Source organism: Mixophyes fleayi, chromosome 7, assembly GCF_038048845.1.
Source record: "Mixophyes fleayi isolate aMixFle1 chromosome 7, aMixFle1.hap1, whole genome shotgun sequence".
NCBI classification, from domain to species: Eukaryota; Metazoa; Chordata; class Amphibia; order Anura; family Limnodynastidae; genus Mixophyes; species Mixophyes fleayi.
The window spans coordinates 26510833-26534273 of NC_134408.1; the positions used below are offsets into that span (position 1 = coordinate 26510833).

At 41.9% G+C, this 23441-nt stretch overlaps 2 protein-coding genes across 2 annotated transcripts; one reads left to right on the forward strand and one right to left on the reverse strand.

Annotated features, from left to right (window-relative positions):
* Positions 1–1477: 1477 nt before the first annotated feature.
* On the reverse strand, positions 1478–13354 carry UBFD1 (ubiquitin family domain containing 1). Its single transcript, XM_075179494.1, has 7 exons — positions 13223–13354; positions 9609–9872; positions 6327–6535; positions 5663–5728; positions 4740–4845; positions 3161–3243; positions 1478–2262 (listed from the first exon to the last, which is right to left on the reverse strand). The coding sequence occupies exons 1-7, from the start codon at positions 13236–13238 to the stop codon at positions 2152–2154; spliced, it is 855 nt and encodes a 284-aa protein (XP_075035595.1). The 5' UTR covers positions 13239–13354; the 3' UTR covers positions 1478–2151.
* A 354-nt stretch (positions 13355–13708) lies between these two features.
* Positions 13709–22064, forward strand: EARS2 (glutamyl-tRNA synthetase 2, mitochondrial). The gene is made up of 9 exons (XM_075179495.1): positions 13709–13901; positions 15480–15635; positions 15766–15955; positions 17909–18381; positions 19118–19226; positions 19718–19856; positions 20235–20365; positions 20788–20923; positions 21914–22064. Exons 1-9 carry the CDS (start codon positions 13790–13792, stop codon positions 21995–21997), a joined length of 1530 nt encoding a protein of 509 aa, XP_075035596.1. The 5' UTR covers positions 13709–13789; the 3' UTR covers positions 21998–22064.
* Positions 22065–23441: the final 1377 nt, after the last annotated feature.

Here is a 23441-nt window from a genome sequence, read left to right on the forward strand (position 1 = left end):
TTCCACACCTTCGGATTACTTTCATTTCTTGGCTTATGTATACCCTCTTGCAGCTTTTACTAAATGTGTTACTTTTCCTCCTTCCTTCTAATGCCCCGGGATAGAAAACAAAGTTGCTCTCTGTATACAATCGTATCAAGCACGGTTGTCTTATGATAGGACACAATAGAGCTGTATTATATCACAGGACAACACACTATTGTGACATTTCTCTGTGTCACTCCTTAAAGTAGCATTACTACTCAAATGCTACGTTTTATTCACCTGGTCTCCTTCCTCCCCCTGGTAGCCTAGGGTTGCTCTATGCAGCCACTTTTCCTGGGGAATCCTTCGTTTCTATAATGTAGAACTGACAAAACTTTTAAGTTCATCAATGAAAAGGCTGCAAAGGAGGAGTGTTAGTCAACTGCGAGTGATTGTGGCTTCCGATTGGTCCTCACTCTCACACACTCCCGTCTTTTGGCCGAGGCAGCGAGACGTACCATGGAGTCCCAGGAACAACGGCTACATACAGCGGAACCTGGGCTCCAGGAAGACAACTTACGCTGGGTACACACCTATGCAATCTTACTTCAGATGCAATTTCTGCAACAATTTCGCCAACACTTGAAAGAACTGATGAGCGTGCCGATTCATGCGTACACGCCTATACGATTTACCTTCAGATCTGTGCTCTTCATCCCTCATAACTGGCTGCTGAAAAGATGGTGACTCTGTACACACTCTACAGATATCTGCCTACACTGCTGGTCGTGAGTGCGTACACACTGCCACATTTGGCCAACTTCGTTCCATCATTGATCCTGACTTAAGACGTTTATAATACCAAATCAACAAATGTGATGTACGATAAAACACGAACGTGTGAGTGTACAGACTCTTGCAATATCTAAAGCTAGGTACACACTACACGGTTTTCATCCAATAATCGGTTCAATCAGCCGACATACGACCGCTCGTTCAAAAGTCGGGTCAGTTTGTTTTGTGACACAATGGTCGAAAGTCTGCCCAAATGGACGATTGTCGCCTCATTTGGTTGGTCGTACCGTTAAATATTTTCGTTCCAATCTCGTTTCCGCTGTGTAGTGTGTATAAACTTCCGTCCGATCCACAACAGTGAGTACGAAATTACAGTCGTTGCTCACGACAACATGGCTGTAAAAAGTCGCTAAAGGGACGTCCGCTCTTCCCTTTATCGTCCTAAACAAGGCTAGTGTGTATGCAGTCCATGGACCGAGCGATCGGAACGTAGATCGCATGTAAAATCGCTCGGCATAAAAAGTTGGTGGAAAATTCTGTAGTGTGTACCCAGCTTAAACAAACATAACACACATAAATTGTGTGATTGCTCCATAATTGCATAGGTGTGTATCCAGCTTTACCCCGGCTCCTGATAACAGTCTCTAATGCAGTGACTGTATTACTGCATTCTTCAAGCACCTTAAACCACACACACATAAGGGCAAGGACAAATGTATACAGTGCAGCCTCTCCTGCATCCATTTAATCATTTTCTATAGTAAGAACCCAAAACAAAAAAACAAAAAACAAAACAAAAATAAGAAAGCAAGTAATCATCCCTCCATTACTGTAGTGGCAAATACTAAAAGAGAATTCACAAGAAGATTTGCCTGGCTGTAACGGTGTTGTTGCAGCAATCAGCTGGAGTTTGTCAGCATGTGCTGAAGGGATCTCTGCTTTCCTGTGATGTGGCGTCTGTGTCCCGAGTTGTCAGCATGAAATCATCCAATATTTTTCAAGGGACCAACAGAGGTGGTGGTGGTCTCTCTATTGGTCTCCCTGGCACACAAAGGGTTAAAAAAAAGAAAAAAAGAAAAGGGGGGAGGCTTTTTGCTTTATTTACTTGGATATATGGCTGACGCAGTTGCAGACAACTTGCAACCTGCAAAAGTTAAAAATGTAAACTATATTTGATTGGTCACCTCTGGCTCCTATAGAATAAGCATTCTCTGCCCCACGGGATGCTTCACAATGGTAAAAGTTCCACCCCAGTAAATTTCCATGGAGCAGCGGGGAAAGGGCATGGCAGGGTTGATTGATTGGTGTCCGGGATGCGGGATGCGAAAAGGCGGTGGCTGTGGGTTGATTTCTCTCACTGTCTCGTGTCCTGTGCCAGAGGTGAACGTAACTTCAAAAATACTGCCACTTCCCTAACACTGTGTCCTTGATGGCATCCACGTACTGCGACGGTACCCAGTATACCCAGTAGTAAGATGCTTCAGTAGGACCCAGTTGAAATGCCTGCCGACACAACAAGAGAGACATTAGCGGTGGGCACAACCGCTGTGGAACAATATATAAATCTTTATTGCAAAGTCTTTAAAATGTAATACATAGATTGTTATAATTCTGATATCATATGTGAGCGGACAAATTGGAAAGAGCAGGGCTGGCCATTGTGAGGCAGACATTATACATGCTGTCCATCTTTAGGTGGAATAATCAAATCAGTGTTCTCCCCACCACCTTTATCTCGGGTGCTCCACCCGGATCTTGAAGCCCAACAGAGTCCTATTATAATACAATAAACCATTGTTTCTCCTATTAGAACAGGCACTGTGTGAGCACTACAGCCAGCAGTGTGTGTTACACCACTGACCACCAGTCTGACCAGTCCTGGCAGGTGTGGGCAATAACATCCAACATTTTTCATTATTATTACAAAGTATTACAACTGCCCCCACCCAGCTGGCAAACGTTTCTGGGGAGAACACTGTAAATTGATATACAGCAACTCTGCTTTGCACCACAAGAGCGATTGTTAAGAGAAGGAAAATATTTTCTTTTGTTTCAGCAAAACAAGGGATAAAAAAAAAAAGGAAATATAATTTAAATAAATAGACTTTCTTTTTAAATATATCGAAACGGTTACAAAAATGCCTACAATTGTAGAATGCCCACACCTTAGAACATAAAACAATCATTATTTATTCTAAATAAATATGACGCAGTCATATATATAAGAGATAGCTACTATTGACCACCTATTGCTAATATGAATGTACGCCAATATATGTAACAAACTAAATAACTAATAATAATCATTTTGCATACCTATTAGATAAAGTTACACAGTCCCATTGTACATGGAAACAACTTGCGTTTTAGGACGTTAAAGGGGAATATATAAAACCTTTACCATCATATGATAGTCTTCATGTTCTTCAATTGGCTCGGAGAGTACATTTTTAATAGAACCCATGGGGATTTTTTCTGTCCTCTCTGCAACAAGCACAACAGATTAGACATTGAGATATAAGCGTTCGGTGTTACATTGTCTAACATTTGGCATTGTAGCGTTTTCTAAACTACCATTAGTGCTAATCTATAGGTTTTTGCAGCAAGAACCATATTCATATCATAATTTAAACGCACACCTATTGCCTGCACACAGTGGAGGCAGCCATTCATGAGAATGAAGAACCCGGCCGCAGTGATGAATATATAGGCTGCATTCATAAACATTGTTCCAGCCTACAACATGTGTACATGTCTCTGGATATTATTATTTTTTAAATCAGGTCGGATCTTGCATGTTCATTAGATAATAAAAACAAGACATAAAAGAACCCCACACACAGGAAATATCCAAGCTAACATATGGCAAACAAACTATAAGATAAGAAGATCACAGAATAGGAGAGAGGTGGGCGGATGACGGGAAGGAGTTTTTTCCTCCGGCAGCAGGTAGTCGCATTGTGCAGGCCTGGCCAACCTGTGGCTCTCCAGGTGTTGTGAAACTACAAGTCCCAGCATGCCCTGACAGTTATCAGCTGGCTATTTACTGGCAAAGCATGCTGGGGATTGTAGTTTCACAACACCTGGAGAGCCACAGGTTGGCCAAGCCTGGCAAAGTGGGTGTTCGTTAAGATGAGTGGGGTCAATTGTTTCAATTAAGGAGAACAAGTATGAATACCTATGTCAATCTCTCAGCATGATACTACCCACACCTTGTTCCCAGTTTATCCTATCAGGAAGCAGGGATTTCTTAGGAGTCTGATGTTGTACAGCTATATATAGTATATAGATATAACCTTATCTATCCTGTGCATCATAGATCTCACTAACAGGAGGTGATTCACAGACCATGCTAGCAGTGTACTACTGAGATTGTACAGCCTGACCATGTGTGTGTTCTCCACTGCATTGTCAGAACGATTGCTTCAGTATATGTGTACACGTACTCTTAAATGTTAGCTATTTTGATTTAATATTTACCTTGTATTCAGTGATATCTGTGTAGATTGTGCTGTACCATATAAATAATCTAGTACTCACTTATATCTCATACATTTTTGTGAGGTCTCTGATGACGAGTAGATATGACATTATCAGCGCACTGATACATGTATTGTTTTATTTCTTTTATCTATTATTGTGCTGTTTAATAAATGTGAGCTTATTTTATTACGTGGATTCAGTCATTATTGGTATTGCCTGCTATCTCAGTGCTGAATTTAGTTTTTACACACTTATATCTATCCACAATTACAAAATCAGTCCTACACCTCTCCTTTACCCCACAGAGAAGATTTAAACACCTGTATTGCCTGAAATTTAAAGAAAAAAAAACAAAAATACAAAAACAAACAAAAAACACTCAGTAGATAAAATGCAACATTACTTCACCTGAAATTATTCCATCATACATAGCATACAGAAAAATAAATAGATCCAGATTGCCCCTCAATCACATCATCAGGTCTCTGGTTACGTACCTTTTGTACCAATCCATAGCTGGTCTTGCTCCAGTTTAAATGTCAGTCGGACTTTCCCCCCAGACTTATTGTACATGCCGGATATAGGGGTAGTGGGAAGCCGCTCCTGTAACACAACACTTCAATTGTAACACTGGGCAAGTACCATGCGTGGAGTGAAAGTTGTCACTACTACGGACAACCATGAATCAAAGGCTCAATTTATCTTAGTAACAAACCTGGCAGCTTGTAGTCATAACATTAAAACAAAATCAATAGGATGCAATTGTTTTATTTGACCAATATACTTAATATTCATTAAAAGACGGCCTAGTTTGGTACAACCTACATTTTATTTTGTATATTATTTGAACTATTAGTGTTATTTCACTAGTGGCATTTCTTTCATTAATGTCGAATTTAATCCCACAAAAACCTAATTGTATTATAAAAAAAAAAAACTGTTAAAGGTTGGGGAGATAACCAAGAGTCTTTAAGAAAAAAACAATAATAATGACTAACCTAAAGAAGCAATTGCCCCTACCAGTCTTTTAGTTTTGTTCTGTTATGGAAGAATTATCTTTAATTGCCCCCATTCATTGTTCCTCATTTAGGCTGCAATAGTATTAGAGGACTCAAAGACCAAAGGGCAGAAACGCAGCAATATAAGATGTACTAACTGCACCTTGCAAATCCCCATAAAAGTCACGCAGTAGAATTAATATTTCAACATTTTAATTAAACTTGCAGCTACAGGCTAAATGCTAATTAATAATGCTGAACCCATAATGATGAAAATGTAGCTAATTAATTTACTGGGAACCAGTGACATCACTAAGGCCACAGTTTAATAATTATTGCCTGAGCCAACAAAATAGACGTGTGTACAGCACAGGTGCACTCCAATACAGTCCTCCTCATCTCTAGTGACGTTGCAGTCTTACCTGCACACCTTTCAGAGACGTCATTACATCTTCCGGTTTGCCCTTATCCAGCACCTTTCTGTGTTGCTTAAAATATAAGACATGCAAAAGTTACAAATACGCTCTGCAGAACAGGACGTCAAGGGTGCAAAGAAAAATTGCTTCCCACATTAAGGAAACCTTTTTAATTACACAACAATGAGGAACTCTGACAATGACTATCTGCGATGGCATCTCAAATGCCGTACATACCTATGGTAAATAAAGGAAGCGCTTTCACAAAATGTGTTTAATTTGCAGCACCTCATAAAATTTGTAGCAACAAAAAAAGTTCAAAGAGGGCGCAGTTTCAGCCATTTTGAAGCTGCGCCCTCTTTAAACTTTTTTATCAATACATATCTATGCCATTTAGAGCAAATTAAATAGTCCACAAAAAGACAATCCATCAAGACGAAACAACCTAAAGTGCTTCAAATCAGGAAAAAAAAAACCAATCCTAACTCTAAAATAAGAAACATATCCCCATTCTAAAGCAGTATATACAAATACAGTTGCTTTATATGTCCACTTAAAAAAATATCAGTGTATTTCACATGCTTTTTTAAGCTTCATCATGAAGTTATTTTGCACTGATGAGTGATGTCACCACAGAGGGTGTGGCCTCTTTCTTGAGGTCTGTGTTTACCTTCTGCCTGCACAGTGGCTCCTTCTTGCTTTCCTCTTCCTTCACCTCTTGCTGGACGGTCTCTTTGGGGGTGGTAACAGCCAATACGTCATTGATGGTGGACCCTACCACCATAACCTTTGCCCCATTGGTAACTTTGATTTCCCGTAGGGTTTTGTCCTCGGGAAGAAGCCCCTTAAACATGACTTTCTGCATAGCTGGTGGAAGACCTGAAAGAGAAAGAGGGATGGATGGCTGAAATATATAGAGGAAAAAAAATAATAGGTACATTTAATTATGCAGAGAGCTATCCTATTCCCTTGTCACAGTTAGGCAGGACTTTGATTAGCCCCTTCATATATAATTTTGCCAGTGTTTTATGTTTTGGTGATATGCCAGTGTCACTAGGAATAACCTTTATATCCCTTTGTCTACACAAGTACATATTACATTGTTTTTTTTTTTCAGGCCAGATAAGGCTTTATATAGATTTATATGTTCCAGAGTATAACAAGTCCATATAACAGTACTTTATACAAGGTCTTACATAGGCTTCAGGTTACAATGTTAGTTATTTCTGTGCCTGATTTGCTACATTCCCACATAAGAAACCTTGTTGAGTCTGAGACAATCTGCAGAGTTTTGGAGTGACTATCATTGAGTGTAACATTTATGCCTTATGTATTACACTCATGCAGAATATGGTCACATAAAATACATGGGGGTACATGTATTAAGCTCTGAATCTAGCAAATCCACAATATTCGGAGACTTTGCTGGCGAAATTTAAAACAGCAATTTATTTAAAGGCAAGTTTTGCTTCCTTAGGGCTATGATTTTTTTTTTTTTTTTAACATTTGATATTTCCTATAGAATGAGGGAAGAATGTAATACTTCTCCATGCGCACTAACATTATTAGATCTGGTGCTAACTGTATCTAATAGCAGCTTGCAGGCATCCTGGTATTAGATCTAGTGTTACCTACATCTATTAGTTTTAGCAACGGTGGAGACCCGATCTGGACCTCCCCTATACTTCCACTCAGAGGTTCTAAAGGTGGTGTCACCAAGTTAGCGGACACAGCCCCACCAATGAACATTCAGCACAATGTGCATGCAGCGTGCTGGTAATTAGAGGGACAGGAACCGAGACACTGGGCTGCCTGCAACAGCTCAGGTATGGGGGAATACTGGGCACTGCTTAAATAACATATCCATTCATTCTGAGTGCAAAACAATTATCTATTTAGAGTTAGGATGGATTTCTCTGGATCAACCATAAACACGGCAGATAACAGAACAGGGATGGACGGAACAGACTAGTTTTTTAGCCGTATATGAAACAGCTGCACGCGACATGCATAGACATACTTAGATAACTTTCTGAGTGTTCGTGTACTAAGCAGTTTGTCTTCACCCTACTCATGTCATATATTCTAAGTAACAGTAACGACTGTACACACTCCAATCTATCAAAACAGCAATATGAATCCCTCCGGGCAGAAACTGGCAGAGCACGTAACTTTCTAATGAGAGTAAGCTCTTCCACGCCTGAGGGGGTTATACATTCTTATCGTCTTAACGACGGAACAGTTTTTGTTTAGCTTTTTGTTTTTAAAGTGGTGTCTCTGTCACCAGGAATAACACTTTCATTGTTACACCTTTTAGGCATTTTTATTCCGGTGTTGGAGGGATGAACAGAGATTAGCCTCTCTCTCAGTAAAGAATATACATTTATTTGATGGGCATTATATAAAGGTCCAATGAACCTGATAGCCAATGTACCAAAAAAAATCACTGCTCTAGCAGGTCTTTTCTATTGAGGTCAATAAATGTGTATTTCCCCAGCTCCTAAAAAGATTCTGCATGAATCATTTTGTCCGACCCGGACAAAATAGGAACAAAGAGATGTTTTTAATCATTTAGACTTTAGGGGATATTAAATGTTCGTGTTGTTTTATTTTTTCACAGTTAAAGGGTCAGAATGTAATGTAGGCTATTCTCACACTTCAATTGTTTTTAACAGGGTCACAAGACCTTTTCATATCTCCCCATACTGCTGCCTGATTACACCTCCACCTCACTGACCTGATTCTCACTAGGGGGTTATTCTTCTGTATTAGCTGTCCACATTCATTCTGAGTGTTGTGTACAGCAACCAGGTAGACAGTATATGCCCAGCAGTTCTATCACTTATATGAGAAACATGTTACTTATTAGGGGTGCTTGTGGGGTTAATATAAATATCAACGTCTGTATATTATATATCAGTGAAATAACTTGTGTTGTTATACCATAGGCACTGTTATGACATATTACCTGTCCAATCAGCGGGCTACATGATCCCCTTTTAGTAATCTATGACGGGGATGCTGACAATTGGGCATCACCCTGTGGCTGTGTAGAAGGCACACATGCCAGTGTAACTAACGTGCGCTCTGAGCTCTTTGTCCTCTATCAGCTGCTGGTTAATAGAAGTGGGTTGTAAAGTTATCTGCTTGTGTGGTGGAGGTAGTTACCCCCAGCCCTCGTCACTAGGCTGTCCCTCAAATTAGTGAAATCAATAAATAAATATAAAAAAATCAATCTAAGGGTAAAAAGCCCTGTGCCCGCTTCCGATGCAGAGGTACTGGAAGACAACTGAGATGGAGCAGAAGAGGAGTAGTCAGATGTTGCCCTCGTAGGAGTAAAACATAACCCAACGTCAGTATCCCCTACTGCCAAAGGACAAATATGACTAACTGTAGTTCAAAAACATGCTGGTAGCAGATCTCCCAAGTTTTATTTTTTTTAGTATTTGTGACGGTAGAAAAGAGCTCTCACTCATAACAGGGATATAGCATTTGGGCGTGCCAAGACCACCCAGGGGGCGGGTCCGTTGCTCCAAAAGGCCCTCCCCTAAAAACACCCCTTCAATGCTGCACTTTAGTGGCACCCATCTCCAAGCTTCCAGGACAATGAAAAGGTGACTGGTGAGTGAATTAACTGCTGACAAATTGACCTACGTGGGTATGTTAATTGCGTGTTAGATAATGTAAAGACTGATGTGAATGATTCCATATTTTCTGTACAGCGCTATATGTAGGCTCTATATAAATAAAAGCTTAAATATAAAAAGATATAAAATATATAAAAAGAAAGATTTAGGGACAAGATACATCCATAACTTGGACAGGCGTTGAACGTTTCATGTCATCATAGTGTTAATGTCTTCTCTTGCGATGTTAATAAACTTCTACCAAGTGTGTTAAAAGGGTCATGTGTCCCGATTCCTGAGCCCACCAGCGCAGGTGGTGCAAGTACCTGTGAGTGTATGAATCTTCTGTTTAAGGCTTGCTCCTGTGCTATCCAATGGAAGTTTCACGTCATACTTGTTCTTATTCCAAATAATCTTAAATTCTACAAGCTCTTTCTCTGACTCAGAGTCCGCTCCATTGCTGACAGCACCATCAGCCTCAGGTTGTGCCGAGCCGCTGTCATGGGAAGCCTGAGAATTGGTGTCTCCATCTCCTGCACAGCTCAGCTTTACTGTCTCTCCATCCGCCTCCATCCCCAGCTCTTCCACTTCTGCAGGAAAAGGGGACATGAGCCGGTTAGGTCAGCCACGCACAAAACAGATCTTTCCACACCAGCTGGATAATTGTGTCAGCAGAATTTAGGTCGACGGGCCTCTGATCTGTCTGACCATAAAGCTGGCACTAGGAACAGACACATCGGTACAACTCGTTCAGCATGCAGAAACTTAAAGAACATAAAAAATGCCAACTCTATTTTAAAAGCGCTTGGTATAATTAGAGCAGTTTAGAAAAGCTTGAAATAAATCACATCTGAGAATAAACCATTTACAGTGGACTGAGTAGATGCCAAATTGGCCTTTACCTGCTATCCCAATTATGTTTCTAAAAGGTCTCAAATATTAATGCAATCCACAGATGCATTAGCAGACGCATGTAGTCTAGATCACTGAAATATTAAGATATTTTTAAAGCGCAACTATTATTGAAGGGAGTTTTCAAGAGCCAGGTAGTTTTATATAGTCCAAAAAATGTGTGTGCAGTTTTCACAAGCGTCATATAAATACTTATCATCTAATTATAATGCAATATTTACAAATGGATTCACTACCCATTGCCCACACACAGTAGAGGTAGCAATTTCATGTGTTGAGCCCATATACAAGAGATTGTATTCAATGGGATCCAGTGACCTAAATAAGGTAAGAGGCATAACAGGACTACTGAAAAAAAAAAAAAAACCAGAAAACAAAAATACAATTCCATTGTAGTGTAAATATTTATATTCAATTTATCTTAACAGAGTAAGAAAATATAACAGGAAGTAAATATAGCATAAAAAAAAAATAGAGCTGTACTACTGTGCAGTCTGTCTCAGAAGAGGGACACTTTCGAGGTCTAACGTTTAGAACCAGGGACTGTCCTTGGACAACAGGCAGCTATTTTTTTTTCCCAACATCTCAAATCTCACATGAGTGGGCTGCTATGTAGGGCAGGACTCACACAAGGAGGTGGCATGCAAATCAGTTGGCACATAGGGTGGCAAAAATGAGTTAATGTGCACTCAGCAGCATGGTGACAAATTCACAAGGCATGCAGGGGTGCAGTTACCAAGTCAGATGACACACAAGGACTTATTTAAAAAAAATGGTGCTACATGCACATACATGCTGTAAGGCAGAGCAAAAATTGCTATTAAATAAGTCCCTGTTAATGTATTCAGATTTGACACAGGTACCCAAGACAGGAGGCAGAGCAGTGGAGTGCGAATTGAGTCATATGACATATCGTGGAGTTGCGCACTTAGTCAGCTGACACAGTGAATATGGAACCCATGGCAATAATAGAAGGTAGACGTACACGAAGAGAAAGTTATGAGAGACATCTGGCACACAGGTGGTAACATTTCCAAATATGTAGCACAATAATTATGGAAAATACATTACATTAGAAATATTATGCTAAACAGGCAACTATAGGAGCTATATTGGGAAAGTGGCACACAAAGGGAAGCTGGGCTGGACACACGGCACACACAGGGAAGCTGGGCTGGACACACGGCACACACAGGGAAGCTGGGCTGGACACACGGCACACACAGGGAAGCTGGGCTGGACACACGGCACACAAAGGGAAGCTGGGCTGGACACACGGCACACAAAGGGAAGCTGGGCTGGACACACGGCACACAAAGGGAAGCTGGGCTGGACACACGGCACACAAAGGGAAGCTGGGCTGGACACACGGCACACAAAGGGAAGCTGGGCTGGACACACGGCACACACAGGGAAGCTGGGCTGGACACACGGCACACACAGGGAAGCTGGGCTGGACACACGGCACACACAGGGAAGCTGGGCTGGACACACGGCACACACAGGGAAGCTGGGCTGGACACACGGCACACACAGGGAAGCTGGGCTGGACACACGGCACACAAAGGGAAGCTGGGCTGGACACACGGCACACAAAGGGAAGCTGGGCTGGACACACGGCACACACAGGGAAGCTGGGCTGGACACACGGCACACACAGGGTGGACACATAGCACACACAGGGAAGCTGGGCTGGACACATGGCACACACAGGGAAGCTGGGCTGGACGCATGGCACACACAGGGAGCCTGCGCTGGACACATGGCGCACACACAAGGGACCTGTGCTGCATACATGGCACACACAGGGAAGCAGAAGGGGGTGAAGCTATGTTTAACAAATGGCAAACTGGGGCAACAATGTTTCAGAGATGGCGCATGGGGGATTGTTATGTTCCTCAGATGGCACACGGGGGGTGCAGTTATATTCCACTGGTGGCACACAGGGAGGATGCAGCTATGTTTCACAGATGGTACACAGGAAGGGTGCAGCTATGTTTCACAGATGGCACACAGGGGGGTGCAGCTTTGTTACACAGATGGCACACAGGGGGGTGCAGCTTTGTTACACAGATGGCACACAGGGGGGTGCAGCTATGTTACACAGATGGCACACAGGGGGGTGCAGCTATGTTACCCAGAAGGCACACAGCTATGTTACAGATGGCACACAGGGGGTGTAGCTATATTACACAGATGGCACACAGGGGGTGTAGCTATATTACACAGATGGCACACAGGGGGGGGTGCAGCTATATTACACAGATGGCACACAGGGGGGTGCAGCTTTGTTACACAGATGGCACACAGGGGGGTGCAGCTATGTTTCACAGATGGTACACAGGAAGGGTGCAGCTGTTTCACAGATGGTACACAGGAAGGGTGCAGCTATGTTACACAGATGGCACAAAGGGGGTGCAGCTATGTTACACAGATGGCACACAGGGGGTGCAGCTATGTTACACAGATGGCACACAGGGGGTGCAGCTATGTTACACAGATGGCACACGGGGGTGCAGCTATGTTACACAGATGGCACACAGGGGGGTGCACTATGTTACACAGATGGCACACAGGGGGGTGCAGCTATGTTACACAGATGGCACACAGGGGGGTGCAGCTATGTTACACAGATGGCACACAGGGGGGTGCAGCTATATTACACAGATGGCACACATGGAGCTGCAGCTATATTACACAGATGGCACACAGGGGGGTGCAGCTATATTACACAGATGGCACACATGGAGCTGCAGCTATGTTACACAGATTGTCAGCTATGTCGTGGAGAAAGCAGAGACGCTTTGCTGAGTAGATCGTGCTAAGTAACTGCAGTCAGAAGGGGTATATAAGGGAAATGGTGAGTAGACAGTTATTGTGAGAAGGGCATCAGAGGAGGAAATAGCTGTGGCAGCTGGCAAAATAAGCTAAGTGAGTGGCCGACATATAGCAACAAGCGGTCGGTATTCTGAAGACGGGTCATAGAGGTTAACACATAGCCCTGCCCTCTGGGGGACCCGGTACCCACCGTCCTGGGACGCCATGATGATTGTGTACAAGTCTCCAGTGCGAGGGCTGCCGGGAAACTCACAATTAGCCTTTTTGGACCCAGTCGGCAACTGTAGCCCTAGCTAGAACCGGAAGACCCATTTACCATAGAGACAAACACATTCTGGCAAGAAGAACCTTCATCTGCCAACCGGAAACCGACTTGGCCACTTTTCCGGAAACATGGATATCATGTCCACATTTAACGCTACGTATGAAAAAGTCACGTGTTCTCTTACTAACACAAACATTACATCTATAATATCTTCCTTGTACCAATAGTGACCTTGTACTCCGGCAATATACCCATTAATTTCCAAGGTATACTTTAATATTCTTGAAGTAAGCATTTACATTCGAAGAAAAGGAATAATACAGCTGCCATTTTATTGGAGATCAAAATGAATGAAATCATATGAAGTGGACTCCAGTAAAATGGCTCCTGTGACGGGGACGAGAATAGAGACCCTTGTGTCTGGCGTTGACACCAGGGCTCTAAGGGGCGCTGCGGTTGGCCTGATAAGGGCAATAACTGAACAGTGAGGAGATGAAGACGCTGCTTGTTCGGGCCCTGCGTCTGTGTGTACCCCCGGGGAAGAGAGGGTGCTCTGGGGGGGTACAGAAGGAGATTCGGGTGCGCTTTGCTCCGAGTCCCACAGGTAATGTTCTGTGTTGTCACTTTCCCAAACATGAGGTGGTTTATTCTCCTTTCCATTCATCAGGCTACATCTCAGGGCAAGGCTTAGTTTGACAAGGCATGCTGGGACTTGTAGTTCTATAACAATGGGAGAGTTACAGGTGGAATTAAACATTGATGGATATCTTTGGAAACTTCTGTTTTAATTATTATTATTATTATTATTATTATTATTTAAGTTTTTGTTGCTCTTAACAATCGATTGGTTTCTGTAATTGTTCTAGTGTAGTTTGGAAAATTAAAGCAAACCTCTGGTTGCTATGGGTAACACAACCTTTTTTGGTGGAACAGTTTTTATAAATCTTCCCTATAGTATATACATACTTGCCAACTCTCCCGGAATGTCTGGGAGACTCCCGCATTTTGCGAGAGTCTCACGGACTCCCCATCTGGCAGAATTCGGTCCAAAACGCCGCGATTCACCCGGAATCACGGTGTCTGGTCCTGCCACCTACTGTCAAATGTCGCATTTGCATCATTACATCATGGGGCGGGGCCAAAATGATGCACATTTTGGAGCCCCGCCATCATCACGCCCACCTCCAGCAGGCTCCCGGAGCAAGTTGGCAATTATGAGTATATAGCTCATACTTGCCAACTCTCCCTGAATGTCAGGGAGACTCCCTGAAATAGGGGTGATCTCCCTCAATTCCGGAAGAGTCTGGTATTCTCCCTGATGCTGAGCCAGTACAAGACGTGGTTGGCTTCGCCATCTGTGGCACGGGGACACAGTTCAGAAATTGTGTCCTATGTCCATGTATTGATTCTTATGGAGGTGGCCATTTTCAAGGAGACCAGGGCAACATCCCGGTTCTCGCCCCCGCAATAGATAAGTGGTGGGGGGGCTTAATGATGCAAATATTGCGTCATCTTAGACCAAAATGATGCGATTCGTCAAGCCCTGTCCCGCACGCCAACATCCCCCAGGATCTCCCTGAAGCCAACGAGGAAAAGTTGGCAAGTATGATATAGCTGTCTGACATGCTGGGATGTGTAGTTATACAACAGCTGTAAAGTCTGGATTAGGAATTATCATGAATGAGGCAAACTATTTTTTTAATTCTTTCTCAGATCCATAATTTCACATTAAACAGCACTAATACATGTACTTAATATGCACATATCTGTGGGAGAGGCTAACCAGGAAAAGTGTCATGCATTTTTGCTACCAGAATAATATCCCAAGTGTGTATGTGTAAAAAAAAATAAACTGAATCTTGTGTTGTTTGTTCACTCACACAAGTGGAATTCCAATCTGTAGCCGTGTTAGCGCAAGACTATCCATGTGTGCATTATTATGCTTAATTGTAGTCATATATCTGTCATTATGTGTCTTATATTGTCATAAATATGGCCACTGCATGTGACAACACAAAAAAAATCTTCCTTACAAAACCATTGTAAATACGCTATAGAGAAAATGGAGATTCTTCTAGCTCAGAATATTTTTATATACATTATTTATTTAATTGTGTTTTTTAAATGCAATGTGTATTATTATTTTGTAGTTTCTCTGATCATCACTTACCTTGCTCCTTAGGCTTTCTTCACTTGGGTGGCCTACGTACTGCACTGTACAACTATCTTTTTGCTAAGAAACATGGAGGTGCTTTTATTCTGCGCCTAGAAGACACTGACCAAAGCCGGCTAGTCCCTGGAGCTGCGGATGGTATAGAAGATATGTTGGAATGGGCAGGTATGTTTTCACTTTTTGCAGCTTCATCCTGCTTCTGTTATTCTGTTGAGTCAGACTTATGTTTTGCAAGAAATTTGAAATATGATATTTATTATTGTTCTTTTAATAAAGTAAATCCCTCCTCTCTTAGGAATCCCACCAGATGAGAGCCCCAGACAGGGTGGGCCTCATGGACCATATGTACAGTCTAAGCGTCTGACTCTCTATCATGAGGTTGTACAGACTTTGCTGGAAAGTGGGGCTGCTTACCGCTGCTTCTGTACCCCCCAGAGACTTGAACTGCTCAAGAAAGAAGCATTTAGAAGTAGACAGACCCCTCGGTACGAGGCTTCTCATGCTATGTTTGCTGTGTTGAACTTCTATAAATTGTAACGACATTAGCTACAAAGTGACTTGTCATGTATGTGCCAGTTCTGATTTAAAGTGACTGTATACTGAAATATTATTTCTCAAAACCATATGTAGTAGTAGAGCTAGTCTTCTGGATTAACCATTTTATTTTTGAAGAGACTCCTTATTCCAGCGGTATGCCATGATAGATTCTAGCAAGTTTTCTTCAGTTTTTAAATTGTTTGTACACGGAGGTTGCTGTTTCCCCAGAGTCTATTGGCCTCATTCATCAAGAAACGTAAAACAAATATAATGAGCGTTTTTTTTTTTTAAAAAAAACGTACCTCGGGCATACGCACATCCGTGTTCTACAAGGAGTAGGTCTGAAGATACGTTTGCTGATGAATGCGAGTCTAGGTCCGCTCTGCTCTAACAGACAATACAGTGCAAGATACATCCAATACATACGTGGAATATAATGTCACCAAAAAACACACAGGGGAAAAAACACCTATTCAATTAGTGTCACCTGTTAATAATATAGTCAGTAATGCCAAAACAAAAGCAAAAAATTTTTTTACACATTTTTGTTTCCGCCTTTTTTTTTCTTTTTGTTTTATCCATAAAATATATTTATCATGATGTTATGAATGTCTATTGTACATAAAATACATTTTTACAGTTGCTTCTGATTGCAAACACATGTTCTAGCATGTATACACAGCGGTCATCACTAGTAACACTTACACCAGACCTGTAGCTGGTGCAAGTGATACAACAGTAAAACACGTACATTAGAGATGTCCAAAGCTTGAATAGGACGCTGTTGTGTGCGCTCGAGCTTGGCACGCCCTTACTGTACATTGATTATGTGTGTATGCCCGTTCTCCTGTTCCGGCCCTGATTTCGTAGGCTGTAATAAGGGTCCTTTGCCTTTGAAGATGAATTGGGCATTCTCTGGCGTATGTTCTGGGGATACGCAGAGCGATTTTACGCAAAATACGTCGCTCATCGGTAGTTACGTTCCTTGATGACTAGACACTGTATGAGCTGTCATTCGAGCAATCTGTATATAAAATGAGACATTAGAATCTCTGTACAGAATAACCTATGCCCATGTTTCACCGAACTCCCATTAAAAAGAAATAAAACAGATTTAGAACAAACCCTTTATACATTAGTTTTTTCCTTTTAACCTCCCATCTTGAGCTTATTTTCTTGAATGCTAAGACAGATTCCTGGTGATATGGGAGTGGATAAAGGGGAAGGCTGAGGAGTTTCTGCATTACTGGAAATTTAAACAGCTGTATTTACTACATGTGGAATGAGAATGATTTCTATTGGCTTTTAAAGATGGCTTTTGTTATGATAGTTTCAGACAAGTACAAGAAAGTGGAATTACAACAACAATTGTTAATAGCATTAACTTTTTTTATTTAACTCCATAATTGCAAAGCTATTTTTATCACCTCTTTAGAGGAACAAAACTATCTTAAAACTGAGATTAGTTCATTATTTCCAGATAGAACTCTAAAATGTATGAGTACAGTGTTAATTAAATCAGTGTTAAAAAATGTTAACAAAATTAATGTTAGAATCTTTTACTTTAATTAAATCTGGAGTCACTGTCTAAATTCACAGTAGTCTGCAAAGTAGTTTGGTTATAAACCAGTCAGAGAAGAAGATATTTAGGGGGGGGGGGGGGGGGATTCAATTTGCGGCTGCCCACTTTTACCTTTACCATCTTCGCTCAGTTTTCCTCGCACCTCTAAACGAGCGCAGATTTCTGTTAAAATCTCCCCCACAAAGTGTCTCAGGAATGCCCAGGAGACACTTTGCGGCTTATTAAATTCCCCCTTAAAGACAGACGTGACGCTGCTTTTGTGACTTTGGCTCCAAGTGTATTTACTGTTGCTTACGAGTTATTTTGTTTGTCTTTGTAGCTACGACAACCGTTGCCGACATCTGACCACGAATCAAGTGCAGGAAAAGCTCTCGCAGAGCTTGCCGTTTGTGGTCCGATTCCAGTTGTCTACTGGTCCCCAAGCTTTCCAGGACATGGTATATGGCTGGACACAGCATGATGTAGCAAGTGTGGAAGGGGACCCGGTGATCCTGAAAGGAGATGGTTTTCCCACTTATCACTTGGCCAATGTGGTGGATGATAATCACATGGCTGTGACTCACGTGTTGCGGGGAGAAGAGTGGCTGATCTCCACTACCAAGCACTTACTGCTGTACCGTGCCCTGGGCTGGAAGCCTCCGTTGTATGCCCACCTCCCACTCCTGCTCAACAAAGATGGCAGCAAACTGTCCAAGAGGCAGGGGGATATATTTATCCAGCACTATGAGCAGAAAGGATACTTGGCGGACACCCTGCTGGACATTATTACCAACTGCGGATCAGGATTCGCCGGTAACCGTGGCGAGCGAGAGGTGTCCATTTCAGAAGAACAGGGAGATAGATCCTTGCTCTGCAGAGGGTGAATAAGAGAATGACATGAAAGCAATATATGTGCTAGATAGCATAGGGTTCACATATGGGCAGATTCATAGAGGTGGTCCTCTGCAAAGCTTTGCACTGGCCTTCAGGTGGTGAGGGCACGTTTAAAATGTCATTTCCTGCTTTGTTAGAGCGTGCTGAGCCTCTTCCTCTCGCCTTGTAGGTCCCAGAGATCGGGCATTGTCCCCATACTCTGCATCTTTGCAAGGAAACCTTATTTGTAGGTGCAAAAAAAAAAAACAGAACTTCAAACACATAAATTCACATAAACTAAAGACAGCCTTGATGTTCCCCAACATTCATGATTAATTTAAGAGACAATTGAGGATAAACCAAGCAGTATTTTCTTTAAATAACTTGTTAAGGATCTTCTGAGCATGCATTTGATAGTCATTTTTCTCATCCTCCTACAAATCATTACCTCATTTTCAAAAGCTCTCTGGTTGGCAAACAAAAATGTACTATACCCCCCCCTGCCCTTTTTTTTTTTTTTTTTTCTTCATGCCCAGTGCACAATAACAAACTTGTACAGGAAGAAGATGGGTGTTTGTCTTCAAATAAGTAGGCATGTTACAAATAGCAGCTTCTTTGGTGGATAGTAACATTGTATATCTGTAAATCTCCTCTGCTCTGTCTTGTCATCATGCAGGGAACCAGATGGGCCGTACCCTCCCTCAACTAATTCAGCAGTACGATCTGGGGAGCACCAGTACTCATTCAGCACTTCTGGATCTGGATAAACTTCCAGAGTTTAACCGGTAACAGGCGTTTTATTAAGATTTCCAGTGAGCTTAGCCACATTTTCTGGTTTAAAGCTTGTAATTTTCCTGCAGCAGTAGGGTGACACACGGATGGTGGGTCATCTTTCTCCCATAGGGGGGTGGGCACTGCAAAACAAGAACGGACTCCTCCTCCTTGCTGTTCCTTCCCTTGTTTTTTAGTGCCCTGTATGGTGGTGGGCACAGAGCTTCTTGCCCTTATTTTTTTTCACACTTTTGAGGTCCAGTCCTCTATCAATCTTGCTATCTGTTCCTTAAAAGTATTAGTGGAAAAGGATCAATGTTGTCTCTGTGCTTCTGGGAGAGAGCAATAAAATCACATTTTTAATGCAGCCTTTTAAAGATGAGAATGTAGTTTTATGTAGAGATAAGGTATGCCTTAATACAAAGTGTAACTCTGGAAACAAATGGCCAAGCGCCCACTCTCTTCAGCTAACCTTTGTCTGTCAAACCTCTACCCTTTCCCTTAGGGTGCACCTGACCAGGTGGATTGATGACGCAGACACCAGAGTACAGCTGGTGTCACAGCTACAGACTCTGCTGCAGGAGAAGTACAGAGACGTGACGTTTGATAAAGAGTATATTGAGAGGATACTATTGCTGAGGAGGGTAAGTGTAATCTCTGCAACAAACTGTTTCTGTGGCTCAGAAATTTAATAGATAATAAGTTTTCAGTATGGCAAATACTACACAAGTTTGGAGGTTCTTTGCTCCTGGTGGAATGACTCCTAGAGCGGAATCCGCCTTGCCTGACATTGGTCCTAATGAATTTGATCATAATGTGGCATTACAGCCGTTCTTGGTGCTACTCTCGCTGTGATATCAAACTGGTTAGTGCGTATAGGTAAATGTTAACTCTTTATGTGAATCATGCATTTGTATCAGTCCTCGAAGGATGTTTTATGTATTTTTTTTTTGAGGAGCTTTAACGCTGATGATTACTAATTTGTATGTCTGCTAATGAAATCTCCCTGGTTTTTCCTTCAGGGACACTTGTGTATGCTCACAGACCTGCTGTGTCCGAATTATGCCTATCTGTGGATTCGGCCCTCGGTGCGAATGGAAGATTTGCACCTACTGTCGAGTGAGGCCAGTGGGATTGGAAGTCTAACTGTGCGGTGTGTAGTACTCTCTGCACTGTGGAGTTTGTTGTAACGTGGTGCAAGGGGCATCAGGCCTCGGGGATCAAGATCCTGGAATGTACTGGGGGTGGGGAAGCTAAATCACCCAGACTAAGTGGATCAAGAGTGGAGAGGAGGCTGAGCCCTCCATCGATACCACCTTGGCACTGCCAACATGTGACAGCTGTGTATGAAGGGAAGAAATTCTCCATGTAAAGTATGGTAACTTTAAGTAGGTGTTGAGTGTAACAGCTATAGATGAGCAATAGACAGTAATTGTTGCTAAAGAACCTGCTCTATTCCTGCAAAACACCTGTATCTGCTATAGTCCTGTAGTGAGCCCAGCTGAGAACATTCACACATGTATATGAGTTACACAACAAGACAAGCTCTCTAACAGTCACTATTTTTGTTCCTAGGCTTTTGCAGAATAACCACAATGACATGAGCCTGGAAATGTTAAATAAAGAACTGAGGAGCCATCTGCAGCAGCTGAGAGCCACAAAATACAGCACTTCCATGAAAGTTCTCCGCCTGGCACTCAGTGGCCTCGAGGTACAACAGATCGTTGCAGACTTACAAAGACATAGAATGGATATTGCTCCAGAGTTGCTCCTTCCTAAACCATCTTTAAAGGCTATTTCCAAAAGTGCAGATGTGCAGAGTTTGTCAGTTCCGCAGGTGCCAACTGTCAGCTGGCGCATTCCTTGGTGCACGACCATATGTGCTTTTTGGGAACCGCTCTTGGAAAACAACCTGCTCCTACTTTTTGGGGATTGTGGGTCTGACCTAAGAATGGGTAAAAAAAAAGTCTCATTACCATCCTGATTAGTAAAACATTTGAAACCCCCTTTTCATTCATTTACACCTTGCTGTTTTTATCCTAAAATGCTACTATAGGCTCCTTTATCTCTTTTAGCCATGAGAGTGAGGGGACATCAGGCCATCTCTATTACGTGTCACTTTTGTGTTAAGTACATAGGTCAAAATGTACTTTCCTTTGCTCCTATAATGTGCAAATGGGTTCCCATTGAAGGTATTGGATAAATCCCAGTTACTGGCACCCCCAGAGTACCCATTAAGTGTAAGCACTTTTTATGGGGAGTAAAATGCTCTGTGTACCCCCACTGAGAACTGCCTCTAAATACATTGTGTGCTTGCCATGCGCCATTCCATGCAGATCCTGCCATCCAAAGGTGTGCCATAATGACCTATGAGACTATGCGCTTCCTTCACGAAAACTGGTGTACTCTGGCAAAACTAGGCATGTACGCTGCACTTTTGTAAGTTTCCTTTCTTCTGTGTACAAGTTACATGGAGCAAGCTATTTGAGCGGGACACAAATGATAGCGTAAAGTTTTATTCTCTGTGCACCTAAAAACAGCTGGTACAGCTTTCTGCCACAGTCCATTATACATTATCTCTATGTGCAGGAAGCTGTACAGCATATTATCGTGGCTGATTGCTAGAAAAGATGGATGTCATGTTGGATATTAAATATGAGGTTTTTTTCCCAATTGTAAAACTTGACTTTTCTTTTTGTAGACTGGCCCCAGTGTGGTGGAGATGATGCTGTCGTTGGGACCCCAGGAGTCAATTTCCCGGTTACAGAATGCTCTGTCTAGGTGAAGACTAGAGATGTACTGTGACAGTGTCTATGCCTTTCTCTGTAAATAAATATATGTATTTACTGGTACCATACAAGTCTCTGGTCAACTGGTGTCTCCTAGTCGCTACTAAATCTCCTTTATTAATACACAAGTAGACCATTTTCTACTTTGTACATACTTTAATGTTTGTTTTTTTTGTTTTTGTTTTTTGTTAGAATGTTACTTAGAATTATGTCTGTAATATATTTTTAGATTCCAAAGCTCGATGAATTGAGCTGCGAATGCCGAAGTAACAAGTATTTTATTGTTTTAAAATAATACATTAAAGTGAAGGGAACATATTCCTTCACGAGGATTCCTCACCACATCTACAATCAAACTTTTATGAACACTGCATTTTCACGCTGGTATATAAATTGATGCTATATGTATTATTTATTCACTGTGGATAGGAGACATTATGCCATCATGTATGTTGAATTGTCCAATCTGAGTAATGGTGTTCCTGCCATTGGGACCGTACTTCATATACGTCTCCTAGTGAAGGCAGTAATGGCTAGACACCATTCATATCGATGCTACAGGTTGTTCTATTCTTGTTGGTCATTTCCTGCAAAGTGCTCTACTGGGTTACAGAACAATAACATAAATGGCACATATGTGTATCAACTCCAAATGCTAGGGCCAGCACAGCATAATCAGTGTGAGTTCGCAACAGTACCTAAGAGTATGTGTCGTACAGGTGACCTTGTTCACACAGAGACTTTTGTAAAGCATTTTACATGCGTTAATGAAATTGTGTTGAAAATAGGGCAAATAAGAAACATTGTGGTTTAAAAAAAAAAAAAAAATTACTGCACCAATTTTCCTGGTGGTGTCATTCAACAGGAATTCAAATACAAACAGCACAGTGTTCACTTCTAATACAGGTGCTGAACAGACACAACACAACATTGTTAATACCGTTGTCAGGCGAATCTTGTCCAGGATGTAGCTTAGAATCAACAGCCCATAATGTGTCAAAAATAGGAATTTTGTACTTCCGTTAAAGTCATTTCTCTTAGTCTACCGGGGAGACGTCTGGTACATTGGGATATAGCTGGCACTTTAAGAATCTTAATAGTTGTCTTTAGCTTCTCCCCCCCTCTATACCCCTCTCCTGCTGACCTCAGTTTATGTTTAACTATGCCCTACAGAAAAGGATACAAAATTGAGAAAGGAACAGAAAAGAGGAAACAATAACATCCTCTGAAACTTTGTCTTCCACGTAAGGAATTTCAAGTCTATAGAGTCCAAATGTTCAAATGGGGAATGCAGCAATGCATTCAACATTGGGTTTAAATCACAAAGAGCCAGTAGGGGAATATACGAAGGCTGTAAGTGAAGCAACCCCTGCAAGAACGTCTGCACGTCAGAGTGAGTCTTCATTGAAAGAAAACAATCTAATTATATTGAAAAGAGAA

Coding starts and splice junctions, on each gene's coding strand:
- UBFD1 (XM_075179494.1), bottom strand. Junction 5,729..6,326: donor AGCCACTGTGCAGGCAGAAG/GTAAACACAGAC, acceptor TTATATTTTAAG/CAACACAGAAAGGTGCTGGA. Junction 4,846..5,662: donor CGTCTCTGAAAGGTGTGCAG/GTAAGACTGCAA, acceptor GTTGTGTTACAG/GAGCGGCTTCCCACTACCCC.
- EARS2 (XM_075179495.1), top strand. CDS start 13,790: ATGAAGACGCTGCTTGTTCGGGCCCTGCGTCTGTGTGTACCCCCGGGG. Junction 13,902..15,479: donor CTTTGCTCCGAGTCCCACAG/GTAATGTTCTGT, acceptor CTTGCTCCTTAG/GCTTTCTTCACTTGGGTGGC. Junction 19,857..20,234: donor GGATACTATTGCTGAGGAGG/GTAAGTGTAATC, acceptor TTTTTCCTTCAG/GGACACTTGTGTATGCTCAC.